The sequence below is a fragment of the Hypanus sabinus genome, chromosome 5 (assembly GCF_030144855.1).
Source record: "Hypanus sabinus isolate sHypSab1 chromosome 5, sHypSab1.hap1, whole genome shotgun sequence".
In the NCBI taxonomy this organism is placed as follows: domain Eukaryota; kingdom Metazoa; phylum Chordata; class Chondrichthyes; order Myliobatiformes; family Dasyatidae; genus Hypanus; species Hypanus sabinus.
In genome coordinates, this window is record NC_082710.1 from 142,953,893 (window position 1) to 142,968,629 (window position 14,737).

Here is a 14,737-nt window from a genome sequence, read left to right on the forward strand (position 1 = left end):
GATCCCATATAACCCCCCCACCACCTTAAATTCCTCCATATATCTGTCCAGTAGTCTCTTAAACTACACTAGTGTATCTGCCTCCACCACTGACTCAGGCAGTGCATTCCATGCACCAACCACTGAGTGAAAAACCTTCCTCTAATATCCCCCTTGAATTTCCCTCCCCTTACCTTAAAGCCATATCCTCTTGTACTGAGCAGTGGTGCCCTGGGGAAGAGACGCTGACTGTCCACTCTGTCTATCCCTCTTAATATCTTGTGCACCTCTATCATGTCTCCTCTCAGCCTCCTTCTCTCCAAAGAGTAAAGCCCTAGCTCCCTTTATCTCTGATCATAATGCATACTCTCTAAACTAGGCAGCATCCTGGCAAATCTCCTCTGTATCCTTTCCCGTGATTCCACATCCTTCCTATAGTGAGGCGACCAGAACTGGACTCAGTACTCCAAGTGTGGCCTAACTAGAGTTTTATAGAGCTGCATAATTACATCGCGTCTCTTAAACTCTATCCCTCGACTTATGAAAGCTAACACCCCATAAGCTTTCTTAACTACCCTATCTACCTGTGAGGCAACTTTCGGGGATCTGTGGGCATGTACCCCCAGATCCCTTTGCTCCTCCACACTATCAAGTATCCTGCCATTTACTTTGTACTCTGCCTTGGAGTTTGTCCTTCCAAAGTGTACCACCTCACACTTCTCTGGGTTGAACTCCATCTGCCCACTTCTGCATCCTATCAATGTCTCTCTGCAATCTTTGACAATCCTCTACACTATCTACAACACCACCAACCTTTGTGTCGTCTGCAAACTTGCCAACCTACCCTTCTACCCCCACATCCAGGTCGTTAATAAAAATCACAAAAAGTAGAGGTCCCAGAACAGATCCTTGTGGGACACCACTAGTTACAACCCTCCAATCTGAATGTACTCCCTCCACCACGACCCTCTGCCTTCTGCAGGCAAGCCAATTCTGGATCCACCTGTCCAAACTTCCCTGGATCCCATGCCTTCTGACTTTCTGAATAAGTGTTCTTTATTTCTAAGTTCTCTAATTAACAAGCATGGGTATTGCTCGCCACAGGCAAACTCCCCACAAATGGGTGTAAATAATGTCTTCATATTGTCAGATGTTGAAGCAGATCTGAATATAAGTTCCTCCTTTTAAAATGTTCTCAATATACTGTGTGGAGAGGTTGTGGGGGAAACCCTGAGAAAGCTGGAAATGTATTTCAGAAATAATTTTAGTATCACATTGCGCCACTGCTTTAGTGTGTTTGGCATTGCCAGCAGTTCACTTTTGAAATATTTGCTTGTAAAATAGGGATTATGTAATGTAATTCAGTTGGTCAGAGCACATGGAATAAGGGGGAAATAATTTTAAGCACAGATCCAGGCTTCTGAGATGGAAACTGGAGCACATTTCTAGTTGAGGGTGGTAGAAATTTGGAAATCCCATTCATTTGAACTTCAGTTTTTCTCAAAATTCAGACTTTGATTTGGTATTGATTTTGACAGTTAGGACAAGGGTAGACACTTGTGCCACGGACAGGTAATGATCTCCTTGATTAGGAGAACAGGGCAGTTCATGGCCACTTCTTCTATTAAGCTACTTCTGATACACATGGTCTTCAAAAAATCTTTGTTCTCAGCCCGAAGCAGCACACAAAGTCTTTGGAGGAACTTGACAGATCAGGTAGCATCTATGGACAAGTAACATTTTGGGTGAAGACTATTTGAGTCCTGATGAAGGCTCTCAATCTGAAATGTCAGCTGCCCTTTACCTCCATTGACGGTGACAGACTCTCTGGCTCAATTTTTTTTTATTGAATTGGTTTTGCCAAATGCCAAGTCAAAGAACAGCCAATGTCCTTAAAATGGATTGACCATCTGTTGGTTTCACAACAATAGACAGGTGCATTTCTTTTGCATTTCCTTCGCCTCTATTTTTGTCCATACATCCCATTGTGTAGAATCAGTTAAGAGTTTCCTCCTGAAGCTACTTCTCTCTTCCCTCAAGGTCAGATACAAAGCTACCTTTGGTGGCTACCTTTTAAATTGCTCTGCCCAATACTACAATCAGAATTTCTTTTTTGCTCAGTTGAATCTTGAGCATGTTATCTATCACTGAAGTTATGTAAGTGCACGTGGTCAACACAGATTGTTTCCCTACAGCTGACTGGAGGTACAGACACGCAGGACTGATGGCCTTGTCAGCAATCGGGGAAGGGTGTCATCAGCAAATGGAGGGGATCCTCAGTGAGATTGTGAACTTCGTCTTGTTATTCCTTCAAGATCCAGTAAGTGAAACCAAGTGCATAGGTGTGGGATGAATGTTCATTGTGTGTATGTAAAATTGGCTGAAACCTCCCTGGGCTCTGTCTAAAGAGGGAGTGTTCCTCATCAGAAACTACCCTTAACAGACATTTAGTTCAGGAGAGTTGTGCACAAATTTTAAAAATAAAGCTGTTTTGAGCATGCTGTGCAGGGATTGGTGGCTATAATTACAAACAAATTAGTAAAAATTGCGGAGAGATACAAATCTCTCAAGTACAGTTGTATACTCCATCACCACTTTATTAGGTGCATTGTTACTAGTACACTGCCAGAGAGTATGAATTCTTCATGCTGGAAGCACTCCTTGGAGATTCTGGTCCATGCTGACATGATAATGTGTAGTTGCTGTGGATTTGTCGGCTGCACATTCATGCTGCAACTCCCCTGTTCCACTACATCCCAGAGGTGCTCTGTTGGAATGAGATCTGGTGACTGTGGAAGCTTTTGGAATACACTGAATTCATTGTTGTGTTCATGGAATCACCTTAAGATGATGTGTGCTTAATGACAAATTCTGACCCTACACGGCGCAGCAGAAATAGAGATTTGTCAGAGCACATGATGCTCTTCCAAACATCGACTGTCTGGTTTTGTTGAGGCTATACCCACTGCAGCTTCAGTTTCTTGATCTTGACGAACCGGAGTAGAATCCAGTGTGGTCTTCTGCTGCAGCCCATCCACTTTAAGGTTCAACTGGTGCATTCAGAGATGTTGTTCTGCATATCACTGTTGTAAAGCATGGTTATTTGAGTTGCAGTTGCCTTGCTGTCACCTTACATCACTGTTGCCAATTTTCTCTTGGCCTCTCGTTAACCAGGCATTCTCAGAGAACTGCCACTCTCTAGGTCTTTTTGTCACACCATTATTTAAACTCTGTGTGAAAATCCCAGGAGATCAGTTTTTGAGATGCTCAAACCACACCATTTTACCTAACAATAATTCCACAGTCAGTCATTTGATCACATTTCTTCTCCAATCTAATGATTGGTCTGGCCGTCAACTGAATCTCTTGACCATGTCTGCATGCTTTTATGCATTGAGTTACTACCACATGATTGCCAGGTTAGATATTTGCATTAATGAACAGGTGTATCTAATAAAGTGGCTACTGAGAGTGTCTCTGTGTGTGTGTATTTAAAATATGTAATCTGTACAGATATTTGTTATATTTAGTTATAGAGTACTTAAATTCTAAAGTGGAGGATTTGAATAATATCCTTATAATTTAATTTTAGCACCCAAGGGTTAGGTATGCAGCATGTAATGCCATAGGTCAGATGGCCACAGATTTTGCACCAACGTTCCAGAGAAAGTTTCATGACAAGGTAAGCATCTTGAAGTCAATTATGAATAGTTGTCTTTTTAAAGCAGTATTAAGATACCATGTACTTTAACATCAGTTCATAAATGAAGGGGGTACAGAGGCAATGTCATATTGGGCTATCAGTGGGTGGTTTACTGAGCAATCTACTAATGGTCCATTGATTCAGTAACATGGGTTTGTATTCCCCCATGGAAGTTGTTCAATTTAAAATGCATTATTAAATATGGAATAAAAAGTTTAACATTAAGCTACCGGATTGTTGTAAAGATTGACCTGAGTTGGTTGATGCATTCAACAGGGTATTCTGCCATCCGTAACCATTCTAGTTAAACTGTGTAGGCTCTAAACTACCATCTGAAGTGGTCTAACAACTCGAGCTGTTCAGGACGGACAATAGATGCTGCATTTACCAGCTGTTTTCACATTCCATACATAAATAAATAGCTAGTTCTAAACTGAGCTTGGGTCATATTTGAATAGCTTTGCCACTGTCCTACTTGGTTGTTTATCCTAAATTGCTAAATTTATAATTGGTCCCAATTCTGCCTGACCCAGCAATGTGTAGAAATTCACACAAAGGGTCCAGGACCAGCCTTGGTGTCAGTATTAATTTTTGTTTCAAACAGGTCATTTCAGCGCTTTTGCAAACAATGGAAGATCAGGCTAATCCACGAGTTCAAGCTCACGCTGCTGCAGCTCTCATTAACTTCACTGAGGATTGCCCCAAATCGCTGTTGCTCCCATACTTGGATAATCTCGTAAATCACCTGCATGTTATCATGGTGGCTAAGTTACAGGAGGTAACTTGCTTTCAGTTCCTCAGTATTTTTGTAGCTGCTGATTGAAATTCTCAATGCAATGAGAACCGGTTGAATACTCAGGGGGGTGGTGGGGAGCGGGGGGAGAATAAGCTTGTTTTGTAAGATTTTTGTCACTGAGATGGAGGTAAAGAGGGAGGCTAGTGGAATTTTGTGTTTTCCCTGGCGATGTTTGCACTTGAGATTCACCTTCATGTTTATCAATGACAAACAAAAGTAAAAATCCATCGTAAGTCACTAGCATTTAATTCATTATTTAGTCGCAGTTGCTTGTTGTGTCCAGCTTATGAGATTCAAGTTAGTTAATGTCAGTGGAACTGAATTTCAAAGCAGAGTGCAGTGTGCAGCCAGCACTGTACTGTGCCTTGTCCTGTGATTGCACAGGTTTCTACACCACAGAATTGTATAGGCATGGTCACAGAAGGCATTAGGTAGCTTAATTAGATGGGGCCAATGGAAAAAACTTAATCAAATTAGTTAATGTGTTAGGTATTACCTTCCAGAGAAATGATGCTTGAGTCATGGGCCATCTGGAGAACTGTTCAGTTTTCCTGGTGTACTTCAAGGAATCAGTTGCTCCTTCAAGGGGTGCCTACAGATTTAGCCTACTATCCCAGGGTTTTGTAATGAAGGAACTCCAAGCTAAATGATGATTTACTTGCAAAGATTCAAGTCAGAAAGTGGAATACATAAAGAGAAAACTGTCTATAGGTAATGGTACAAGGGTTAAAATAAGCACCAAGCTACCAAGTGCAGAAACTATCCACACACAAAAAAAATATTGATTCTAGAGACTATTGAAAAGGCTGATTTGTGTATTTTTTTTTTCATTCTTGGTTGTCATAGGGGATGGTATTAGGAACTGGAATCAAAGTTGGTAGATGGAGTTAATTATCAATCATGTTCTAAATAAATGGCAAGAGGTTTCAGAGACAGAATGCTTTCCTAGAGGGATCAGCATAGAAGTAGTTTTATTCCTTTATTTACGGCTGTCTTCATGCTTCAAGATTTCATTAGACCCTTGTACTAATTGCTTTGCACTCCCTATAGCTTATACAGAAAGGAACGAAGCTGGTGTTGGAGCAGGTCGTTACCTCCATTGCTTCTGTTGCTGACACTGCAGAGGAGAAATTTGTCCCATATTATGACCTGTTTATGCCATCACTGAAACACATCGTGGAAAATGGAGTGCAGAAGGAGCTCCGGCTATTGAGGGGAAAGACAATTGAGTGCATCAGCCTAATAGGCCTTGCTGTTGGTAAAGAGAAGGTAACAGATTTTGTTAAAATTTCAAAAGCTTTTCTGGTTTAATGGTGGCGTTCAATCCATTAACTCTTGTGTACTTTGCAGTTTATGCAAGACGCCTCAGATGTGATGCAGTTGCTTCTAAAAACCCAAACTGATTCCAGCGAATTGGAAGACGATGACCCACAGGTACATTTATTTGTGCAGCCCTCTGTTATTACAATAGGAACTAATGCTTAAATCTTCTTTGGCACAGCAAAACATTGAGGTTTTATTTTCAGTCTGAAGTTCTGATTTTGAAGGTTGTAAGATCAAGATATACTCTAGCACCGAGTTTAAAGGTACAGGTAATTCTGCTATAACATTATTGTTGGCACTAAGGAACACTGCTTGCATTGGGCTTTATTGGTTATAACATAATCACAATCAGGATGAAAATGTTTTAAATCTGTGCTGTGAAAACAACTACAGATTGTTGTGCTGTAACATGACTTTCTACAACATGCAGTTTCTTAGGAGTTAAATAAAATAGTTACATTAAATAAAATAACAGAACTACCTGGATAGATTAGTTGATGGAGTACAAAGGGAATCCTGCAATGTTGAAGGTACTATCTTTCAAGTAGAAGTCTGGTCTGCCTTGCAGAAGAGCCGTTGTCTTTGAAATATTTCTCTCAATTAACACTTTAAATCTGAAACACATTAATTACTTTGTCACTATTGCACTGCTGTGTGGGGTGCAGTGCGCATTTTCTTCTACAGTAGCTACTCTCCAAAAGTGGCTGTGAAGTGCCATGGGATGCAATAAAATTACTTGAAGAAAACATAATAGGAGTGGGAGTTGGCCATCTGGCCCATTGAGCCTGCTCTGCCATTCAATAAGATCATGGCTGACCTGGCTGTAGACTCAGCTCCACCTGCCTGTCTTTTTTCTATTGCCCTTAGTTCCCCTACAATGCAAAAATGTAACTGTGTCTGGAATAGATTTAATGAGGTAGCCTGTACTGGGCAGAGGATTCCAAAGATTCACCACTTCTCTGGAAGTAGTTTCTCCTTGTGGGTACTGATGGTTTTCTTCCGTGGTTCTTTGGAAGTCAAGAATGACTTGACAGTCTGAAGTAGTGCAAAAAGAAGTGTGAAGTTACAATAGTGGAATGGTTGAATGGGGTCCAAGAATGTGCAGCACCGCCAGGAAAAGGATTTGAAAGTGGTGATTGGTTCAGGAAAAAGCTGTGTCTGCTCATCTGGGCTTTCAGGCTCCTGTATCTTCTCCCAGGAAGAGACAGACGGACAATCTGATGGGGATTTGACGGGTTCTACATAAGTACAAGCTATTTCTTTCTGAGGACCTTCACGGGAGCATAGTACACCTGAGATTTTGGGGTGTCTGGTCAGTGAAGCAGGTTTTGAAGAGCTTCTTAAAGAGGTTAGCAACTTTTGGGTTTTGTGGAAACTTTATGATATTAAGAGCCCAGGTAGGTGGGCTCCTAATACCATACCCATTGAAAGCAATGAGATTCAAAATTATGGTGGGGCAAGAGAAGTCTGCAGTGCGGTTTGAAAAGGATGCTTTTTCAAAAAAAAAAGAGTTGAGCCCCACTGGGCTGAGAATGGAATCCTTTGGAACAGAAAAGCGTGATGAATAGAAGAAATTTCTGAGTGGAATTTTTTTGAGCCACCACCTCAGAAGGCTGTCTGTCCCCATTGTACCTGTGCATTCAGTACCCTCTTTTATTTCTCATGGCGCTTAAAATATTTAGAAAGTTCTTGTTTGTTCTGCTTCCATTGCAATTCAGTCAGCAAGTTCATATCACAGCAGCCATCTGCACACTAAAGAGTACTGCCTCTTGTGACCTCTGACTTTTCCTCACTGGATCTGTGTTCTCTGGATACCAAAATGCAAATCTCCCATCTCATTAGTGAAAAATATTTGCATTTACTTATCTTATCAGACCTTTAGAAGCAGGTTTATGTTCATGTAGAGTTCATTATTGGCCCTGTGGGTAAGATGTTTGGTTTGCTTGCTGGTGCCTATAGAGAACGTAGTACTATCTGTACCCTGTACCTCAAGTTTTGACAGCATACTGAGTCCTTTCATAAAGGTGTTTAGGAAATGGAATGATCCACATGATAAATATTCCACGAATTTACTAGAAGCTAATGTCCCTTGTGCAGAAAATTGAAAGAAGTTTTAAAACCAAAATTACTCTTAAGCCTATGATCAGCTAATTGATGTGGCTGTATAACTAAACTAACATACGTTTATTTTTTGTAGTTACCAAATAACTTGATGATTTGTGTAGAGATGTATCTGAATCGTTCATTATCACTGTTTCATATGATGTGAAATATGTTGTTCTGTGGCAGTAGTACATTGCAAAGACAAAAATTACTCTAAATTGCAAGGTTACTAGTGCATAAGGACATGAATAATGTAGTGTTTGTGGACTGTTGAGAAATTTAATGGAAGAGGGGAAGAAGCTGTTTTGGACTCGTACTATAGAAAACCGATTTTCTGTTAAACTATTGCCATTAAAAATCCTACCTTTATTATTTAATATATGTGTGTGATATGGAAGCGTTGACATGTCTGTATTAATGGTGAGGCACAAGAAGAGATATGAAACTCAAGGTCTATATTTCTGCTTCCAGATTTCTTACATGATCTCTGCGTGGGCAAGAATGTGCAAGATCCTTGGAAAGGAGTTCCAGCAGTATCTTCCTGTTGTCATGGGACCATTGATGAAAACTGCTTCCATTAAGCCAGAAGTGGCCCTCCTGGACAGTAAGTATGAATGACACATCTCCCTGTTATCTTTCATCTAAATACAAGTTAGGACAGGGTTCCATTCTTGTGAAATGTTCAGAACCTGAATGGTTTTAGCATGTTGGAACTAAGACTGTGGACAAAGCCCCACCTGGCAGAAGATACTTGCAGCTCCAAAGCTGCTGGCAAATTCATCCTGTTGGTCGCTCAAGCACTTGCACATACGTACAGGCTGTATGTAAACTGGAGAGGACCTGTAGATATTTTGTAGCTTTGTTCAAAGCAGGCCAGCATGACTTCAAAAAAATTTTGCTGCTCTCAGAATCACTCTTTGAAATATTAAGATTCTCCAAGTTAAAACATCCCAGGTCAGCCTATTTGTTTTGCTCCTGTTCCCTGTGGTTTCATCTGCCTCAGTGAGGTGGATCAGCATATTGGGGGGTGGATTAGTGATTCATCTGGAATAACTACGCCAACTTTGCTTTATGGTGGAAACCTGTGTCTGTACAGGTTCACTGAAATAAGGATTGTATTCTATATTTAACTTTCACTTTTGTCACAGTCTGGTCACTTACTCATCAAAATTCAAAGTAAATTTATTATCAAAGTACATGTATCGCCATATACAAATATGAAACTCATTTCCTTGCAGGCATACTCAATAAATGCATAATAGAATAACCATAATAGAATCAAAGAAAGAACACACCAACTTGGGCATTCAACCAGTGTGCAAAAGGCAACAAACTGTGCAAATAAAGAAATAATAATAAAGGAATATCAATTTAAAAGTAGTTGGTTTAAAGGGAAATGACATGCTGTAGATTGCAGTGAGAGAAATTCAGCAGGTATTGTACATAACCAACAGAACGTTGCTGTGGTTCACCTGGGACATCTTGATCTCATGTACATATGTTACTTTTCTTCAGGAGCATACTTGAGACAATAGTCTTAAAGAAGGTTAAAGTCATGTATAAACTAGTCAAATGTAAGCTTTGGGTGCCAATGAGCAATGACAAAAAGTTGAAGGCTAAAAACTAGCTTTGTCATTGAAACAGAGTGTAATGTGTTTGCATCAATGGCCAACACAGTCCAAAGATGTGCTAGGGGCAACCTGTAAGTGGAGCCATGCTTCTGGTACCAGCATAGCATTGTAGGCTTTCTCAAATAAAATAGTGTGGGGCTTTTTATATTTGGGGAAAAAAATTGTAACTCATTTATTGTACAGGTGTCCACCCCCCTTTACTAAGGCAGAACGTTCCAATGAAACCTTTCTTAAGCCGAAATGGTGTAAAGTGAAGAACCATTAATTTATATGGGAAAAAATTTCATAAAAGAAAAATCCTCTTTGTAATGCAAAAACAGGTTACTAATGTAGGTCTTTTGTAAAAGCGAAGTGGCGTAAAATGAACATTTCTAAAGCGGGGGACACCTGTCCCTCAAAACTAATTGCAGCATGTCCACAACTTGCTAACTGTAGCCTGTAAATGTTTGGAATGTGGGAGGAAACCCGCGCATGCACAAGGAGAAGGTACAGGCTCCTTGCAGCAGCAGTAGAGTTGAAGCATGGTTGCTGGTGCTGTAAAACATTATGCCAGCCACAGTGCTGTGGGGCAATATAATTGGTGGAAACATACATAATTCACATCCACCGACAATGAGTTGGGGTTCACTTTAAGAGGCTGATATGATGTGATGATATAATTATGTAAAGTACTTTTACCACACTGTTCAGATTTTGAGGTACAATAAATGAGTTGTTAGAATTTATCTTAAATATAAAATGTCACTCGTTATTTTATTGAAGTTGTCTACCTGGCTTAGCCCACTTTGCCTGCTTTTGGCCCAAATCTTTATAAACCTCTCCTATGCTTGGTACCTGTTCGAATATTTTAAGACCATTAGGCATAGGAGCTGAATTGGGTCTCAAGTCTCAACCCCATTCTCCTGCCTTCTTCCTATAACTTTTGACACCCTTACTAATAAAATATATATCAACCTGCACTTTAAATGTACCGAATGACTTGGCCTCCACAACCATCTGTGACAAAGAATTTCACAGATTCACTGAAATTCCTCTTCATTTTTGTTCTGAAAGGACTCGCTTGTATTCTGAGGTTGTTGCCTCAACACTTCCACTTGGAAACATCCTCTCCATATCCATTCAGTCTTTTAGTATTTGGTAGGTTTCACTGAGATACCACCACATGATACCCATATGTGATCTGACCAATGGCTTATAAAACCTCAGTATTGCATCCTTGGTTTTATATTCTCGTCTGCTTAAAGTGAATGCTGCCATTACCTTTGATTTCCTTACTACCAACTCGACCTGTAAGTTGACCTTTATGGAAGTCTGTACTAGGACTCCCAATTCTCTTTGCATTTACAACAGCTGAATTCACTCCACATTTAAGTGTTATAATTTAGTACTGACTCCGGCAGCTTGTTCAACATACCCATCAGATTCTCTTTAATTCTGCACTTTCACCTTAAATCAATGCTGTCTGGCTTTAGACATTTATACCCCTCATGATTATGTACATCCTTAATGTCACCCTTAGTTTTCTAATCTCCAAAGAAATAATATTTGATAGCATTACAATATTTTTGTTGCACAAATACCCCAACATTTTGATGGTAAGGTGTTTTAAACTGAATTAACAATTGGAGATAAATTCAGGAAAGCAGTAGGTTTCAAAACAGACTAGACTAAATGTGGAGGCTGCTACACTGTTCACAGTTCAGTGATGCATAACAGAGGTTATTCAAGAGCACTTGTGAATCATTTCTGTTCTGGAATGAAGGTTACATCAACTAAAGAAACCTATGGTTTCCTTGTCTTTGAAAACCAGTTAGGTTGGTTCCTTCTCATTGATCTGTTTTCAAATTTTAAAAATTATTAAAATTAAAACCAAGTGTACGGACTTGCATTGGAATTCTGTGTGGCAAATGGCTTTCCTTTGTATTGTTAACCTGTGGGCCCATCTGCCCCTTTCCTGTCCTGGTGAATGTAAAAAGCCATCACAGCAGTGTATTGAAGATCACTGATGACCTAGAACTTATAATTGGTGGGAGATTTACCTATTGCTTTTCTACAGAAGTGCAGTGGATTCTAGTTAATTGGGGCATAATGAGACCAATAAGTTTGAGCCCAACTTAGTGGCTGTCCCAATTAGCTGAAGTTACATAGAACTTAAAAGGACAAACTGGGTAACAAAGTATGCATGTAAATGAAATACAGAACAAATTAGAACACAGCCAACACTTCTACAGTACTATAAAACTGTTGTTTCTAATATTTATTGACAGAGGAATTCATCTATTGTATACTGCTGTATTCTTTTGACCTTCAATGAACAAATTCAGTGCAGGCATCTAGTACAGATAATTGACTGCCTTCATACAATGCTTTGAACAGTTGTATCTTCCAAATCTTCATTTTCGTTGTAACATTCCAGTTTGTCAAATTCCTCGTAGTTTCTGACTTAATGCAGTGAAATTGTTTCACTTTCACTCCCTGCAGTTTCTAGCAACTCTGAACCTGAATGCACAGTACACAAAATAGTACTGAAATATCTTGCTGCTTGTTTATCACTAAATATCAGTGATCAAAATCATTGCTTTCTGAACATAAACACACCAAACTGATCCTATATATAAACTTTGTTTAAAATATGCTGTAGGTCAAATATGGCAGAATATAGCATTAATGGTAAGACTCTTGGCAGTGTGGAGGATCCGAGGGATCTTGGGGTCTGAATCCATAGGACACTCAAAGCTGCTATGCAGGTTGACTCTGTGGTTAAGAAGGCGTACGGTGTATTGGCCTTCATCAATCATGAGATTGAGTTTAAGAGCCAAGAGGTAATGTTGCAGCTATATAGGACCCTGGTCAGACCCCACTCGGAGTACTGTGGTCAATTCTGGTCACCTCACTATAGGAAGGACGTGGAAACCATAGAAAGGGTGCCGAGGAGATTTACAGGGATGTTGCCTGGATTGGGGAACTTGCCTAATTAGAATAGGTTGAGTGAACTTGGCTTTTTTTCCTTGGAGCGACAGAGGATGAGGTGTGACCTGATAGAGGTGTTCAAGATGATGAGAAACATTGACTGATGGATAGTCAGAGGCTTTTCCCCAAGGCTGAAATGGCTAGCACAAAAGGGCACAGTTTTAAGGTGCTTGGAAGTAGGTACAGAGGAGATGCCAGGGGTAAGTTTTTTTACGCAGAGAGTGGTGAGTGCGTGGAATGGGCTGCCGGTGGAGGAGGAAACAATAGGGTCTTTTAAGAGACTCCTGGATGGCTACATGTATCTTAGAAAAATAGAAGGCTATGGGTAAAGTTCTAAGGTAGGGACATGTTTGGTACAGCTTTGTGGGCCGAAGGGCCCTGTATTGTGCTGTATATTTTCTATGTCTCTGTGTCTAATGGCCACAGAACTGACACCAGATAGAAGCCATTCGTTAACCATCTTCTGTTCCAATTAAGTGGCACAGTGTCCCAAATAAACAGATGGCCCAATTAACCAGAATCCGCTGTACTTCATTATCTGGAGAGTTTATTTTGTCCGTTTGAGGTCATGAAAGTTGAACTAGAGTACACTTTGGCATAAAACAACCTTAAAGTAACTCAAATAATAATTTGCATTTAACTTCTGACATTTTGAGATTATGGCTCGGCTGTACATTGTGTATGCATGATTATGCTCTGCTTCGTGATTTCTTAAACCTTAGATTTGAAAGATGTTACTACAAGTAAATGTCCACATTGCAGATTCGTGTCCAGGTTGTTATACGAGCTTTATAAAGCACTTTTATTTTATCAGCCCAAGATATGGAAAACATGAGTGAGGATGATGGCTGGGAATTTGTAAACCTTGGTGATCAGCAAAGTTTTGGAATAAAAACTGCAGGGCTGGAGGAGAAAGCGACAGCTTGTCAGATGTTGGTAAGGACTAATTTAGCTATCACATTAACACAGTTCTCGATAAGCTATTCTTGTTATTTCAAACCAAACTGTTCTGGTTATGTATGGTATATAATTATAAACGTACATTATAAATGTGCTTTCAAGAACAGTTCAGAGGCTGGATATCCTGTAACATGCAGCTATCCTAGGCCCTCTCCAAAAGCAACAAAGACACATCTGGAACATCAACTTACCTGGATGAGTGCAGCTGCAGTAAAACTCAAAAATTCAACACCACTTTAAATATTTCTGTTGGTGCCAGTGCACAGTGGCCACCATTTGCAGGAGCCCTGCTGGTTCTAATTTTGAGCACCTTCGGCACCTAAACTCTGCTGCTAGGAGGGGCAAGAGGTAGTATGCAAGGGAATATCACTCCCTGCAGGTTTTTCTCCAAACTGCGCACCATCCTGGTCTTGAGTATGTTGTTGTTGATACATGACCACCTTCCCTTTGGGTGTATGTCACCAGAAGCACTGTATTGTACAAGATTGCTCACCATCACCTTGTCAATACAGTTAGGGATGTATATTTAAACACAGGCCTTTCCACCAACATGTCTCAAAAATGTGAAAATGTTGCATATTCCTGGATTTGTTAAGCCAGGCATTGAAGGGAATATATAATTCATGTTAAAAGAACCCCAGGTTCTTTATTTTAAAATTATATTTTGGCTTCATAATACTAGCACTATTTATAGACTGTACAGAATAATTTAGTAATTCTGTTAAGGAAGATTTAAAGAGGACAATACAAACTTCAATAGTATGGTTTCTGGCATATTATTGAGTGAATACATTGGATGGTATAATTCCAACAATAACTATCTGACATACTCAAGATGTCTAATTTTAGACATTTAATGATTTTTTTTAAAACCTTACTGCAGCTGTATGGTGAGCACTTCTGTCACCCAGCTGGATAGTGTTGTATCTTGCAGCAGTGACTCATGAGATCAGTTTTGTTGTTGCTGGATTTGCCCTTCCAACAGTAATCTGAGTCACTTGCAATTCCCACCCAGAAACTGAAACAAGTGTATATGCTTTGTAGTGGTTGTTCCAGAGATTAACCACTGGTAACCTGCAATATATGTCCCTAGGTCTGCTATGCAAAAGAGTTAAAGGAAGGATTTGCTGAATACACCGAACAAGTGGTGAAACTGATGGTACCGCTCCTTAAGTTTTACTTTCACGATGATATCCTTTCGTTCAATGTGATCTTATATGTAATTTTTGAAAAATATTCTGCATTATGGACACTTGAATTAAGCGAGGGGGA

General features: G+C 39.9%; 1 protein-coding gene across 1 annotated transcript in view; it reads left to right on the plus strand.

The window, feature by feature from the left end:
* The window catches only part of kpnb3 (karyopherin (importin) beta 3), a 65,684-nt gene that overhangs the window by 38,113 nt on the left and 12,834 nt on the right, over nt 1-14,737 (plus strand). Inside the window, exons 11-18 of the mRNA XM_059970477.1 lie at nt 2,175-2,299; nt 3,572-3,661; nt 4,287-4,460; nt 5,529-5,747; nt 5,829-5,912; nt 8,376-8,508; nt 13,320-13,441; nt 14,559-14,655. Coding sequence (XP_059826460.1) covers nt 2,175-2,299; nt 3,572-3,661; nt 4,287-4,460; nt 5,529-5,747; nt 5,829-5,912; nt 8,376-8,508; nt 13,320-13,441; nt 14,559-14,655 — 1,044 coding nt within the window. The remainder of the gene's footprint in view (nt 1-2,174; nt 2,300-3,571; nt 3,662-4,286; nt 4,461-5,528; nt 5,748-5,828; nt 5,913-8,375; nt 8,509-13,319; nt 13,442-14,558; nt 14,656-14,737) is intronic.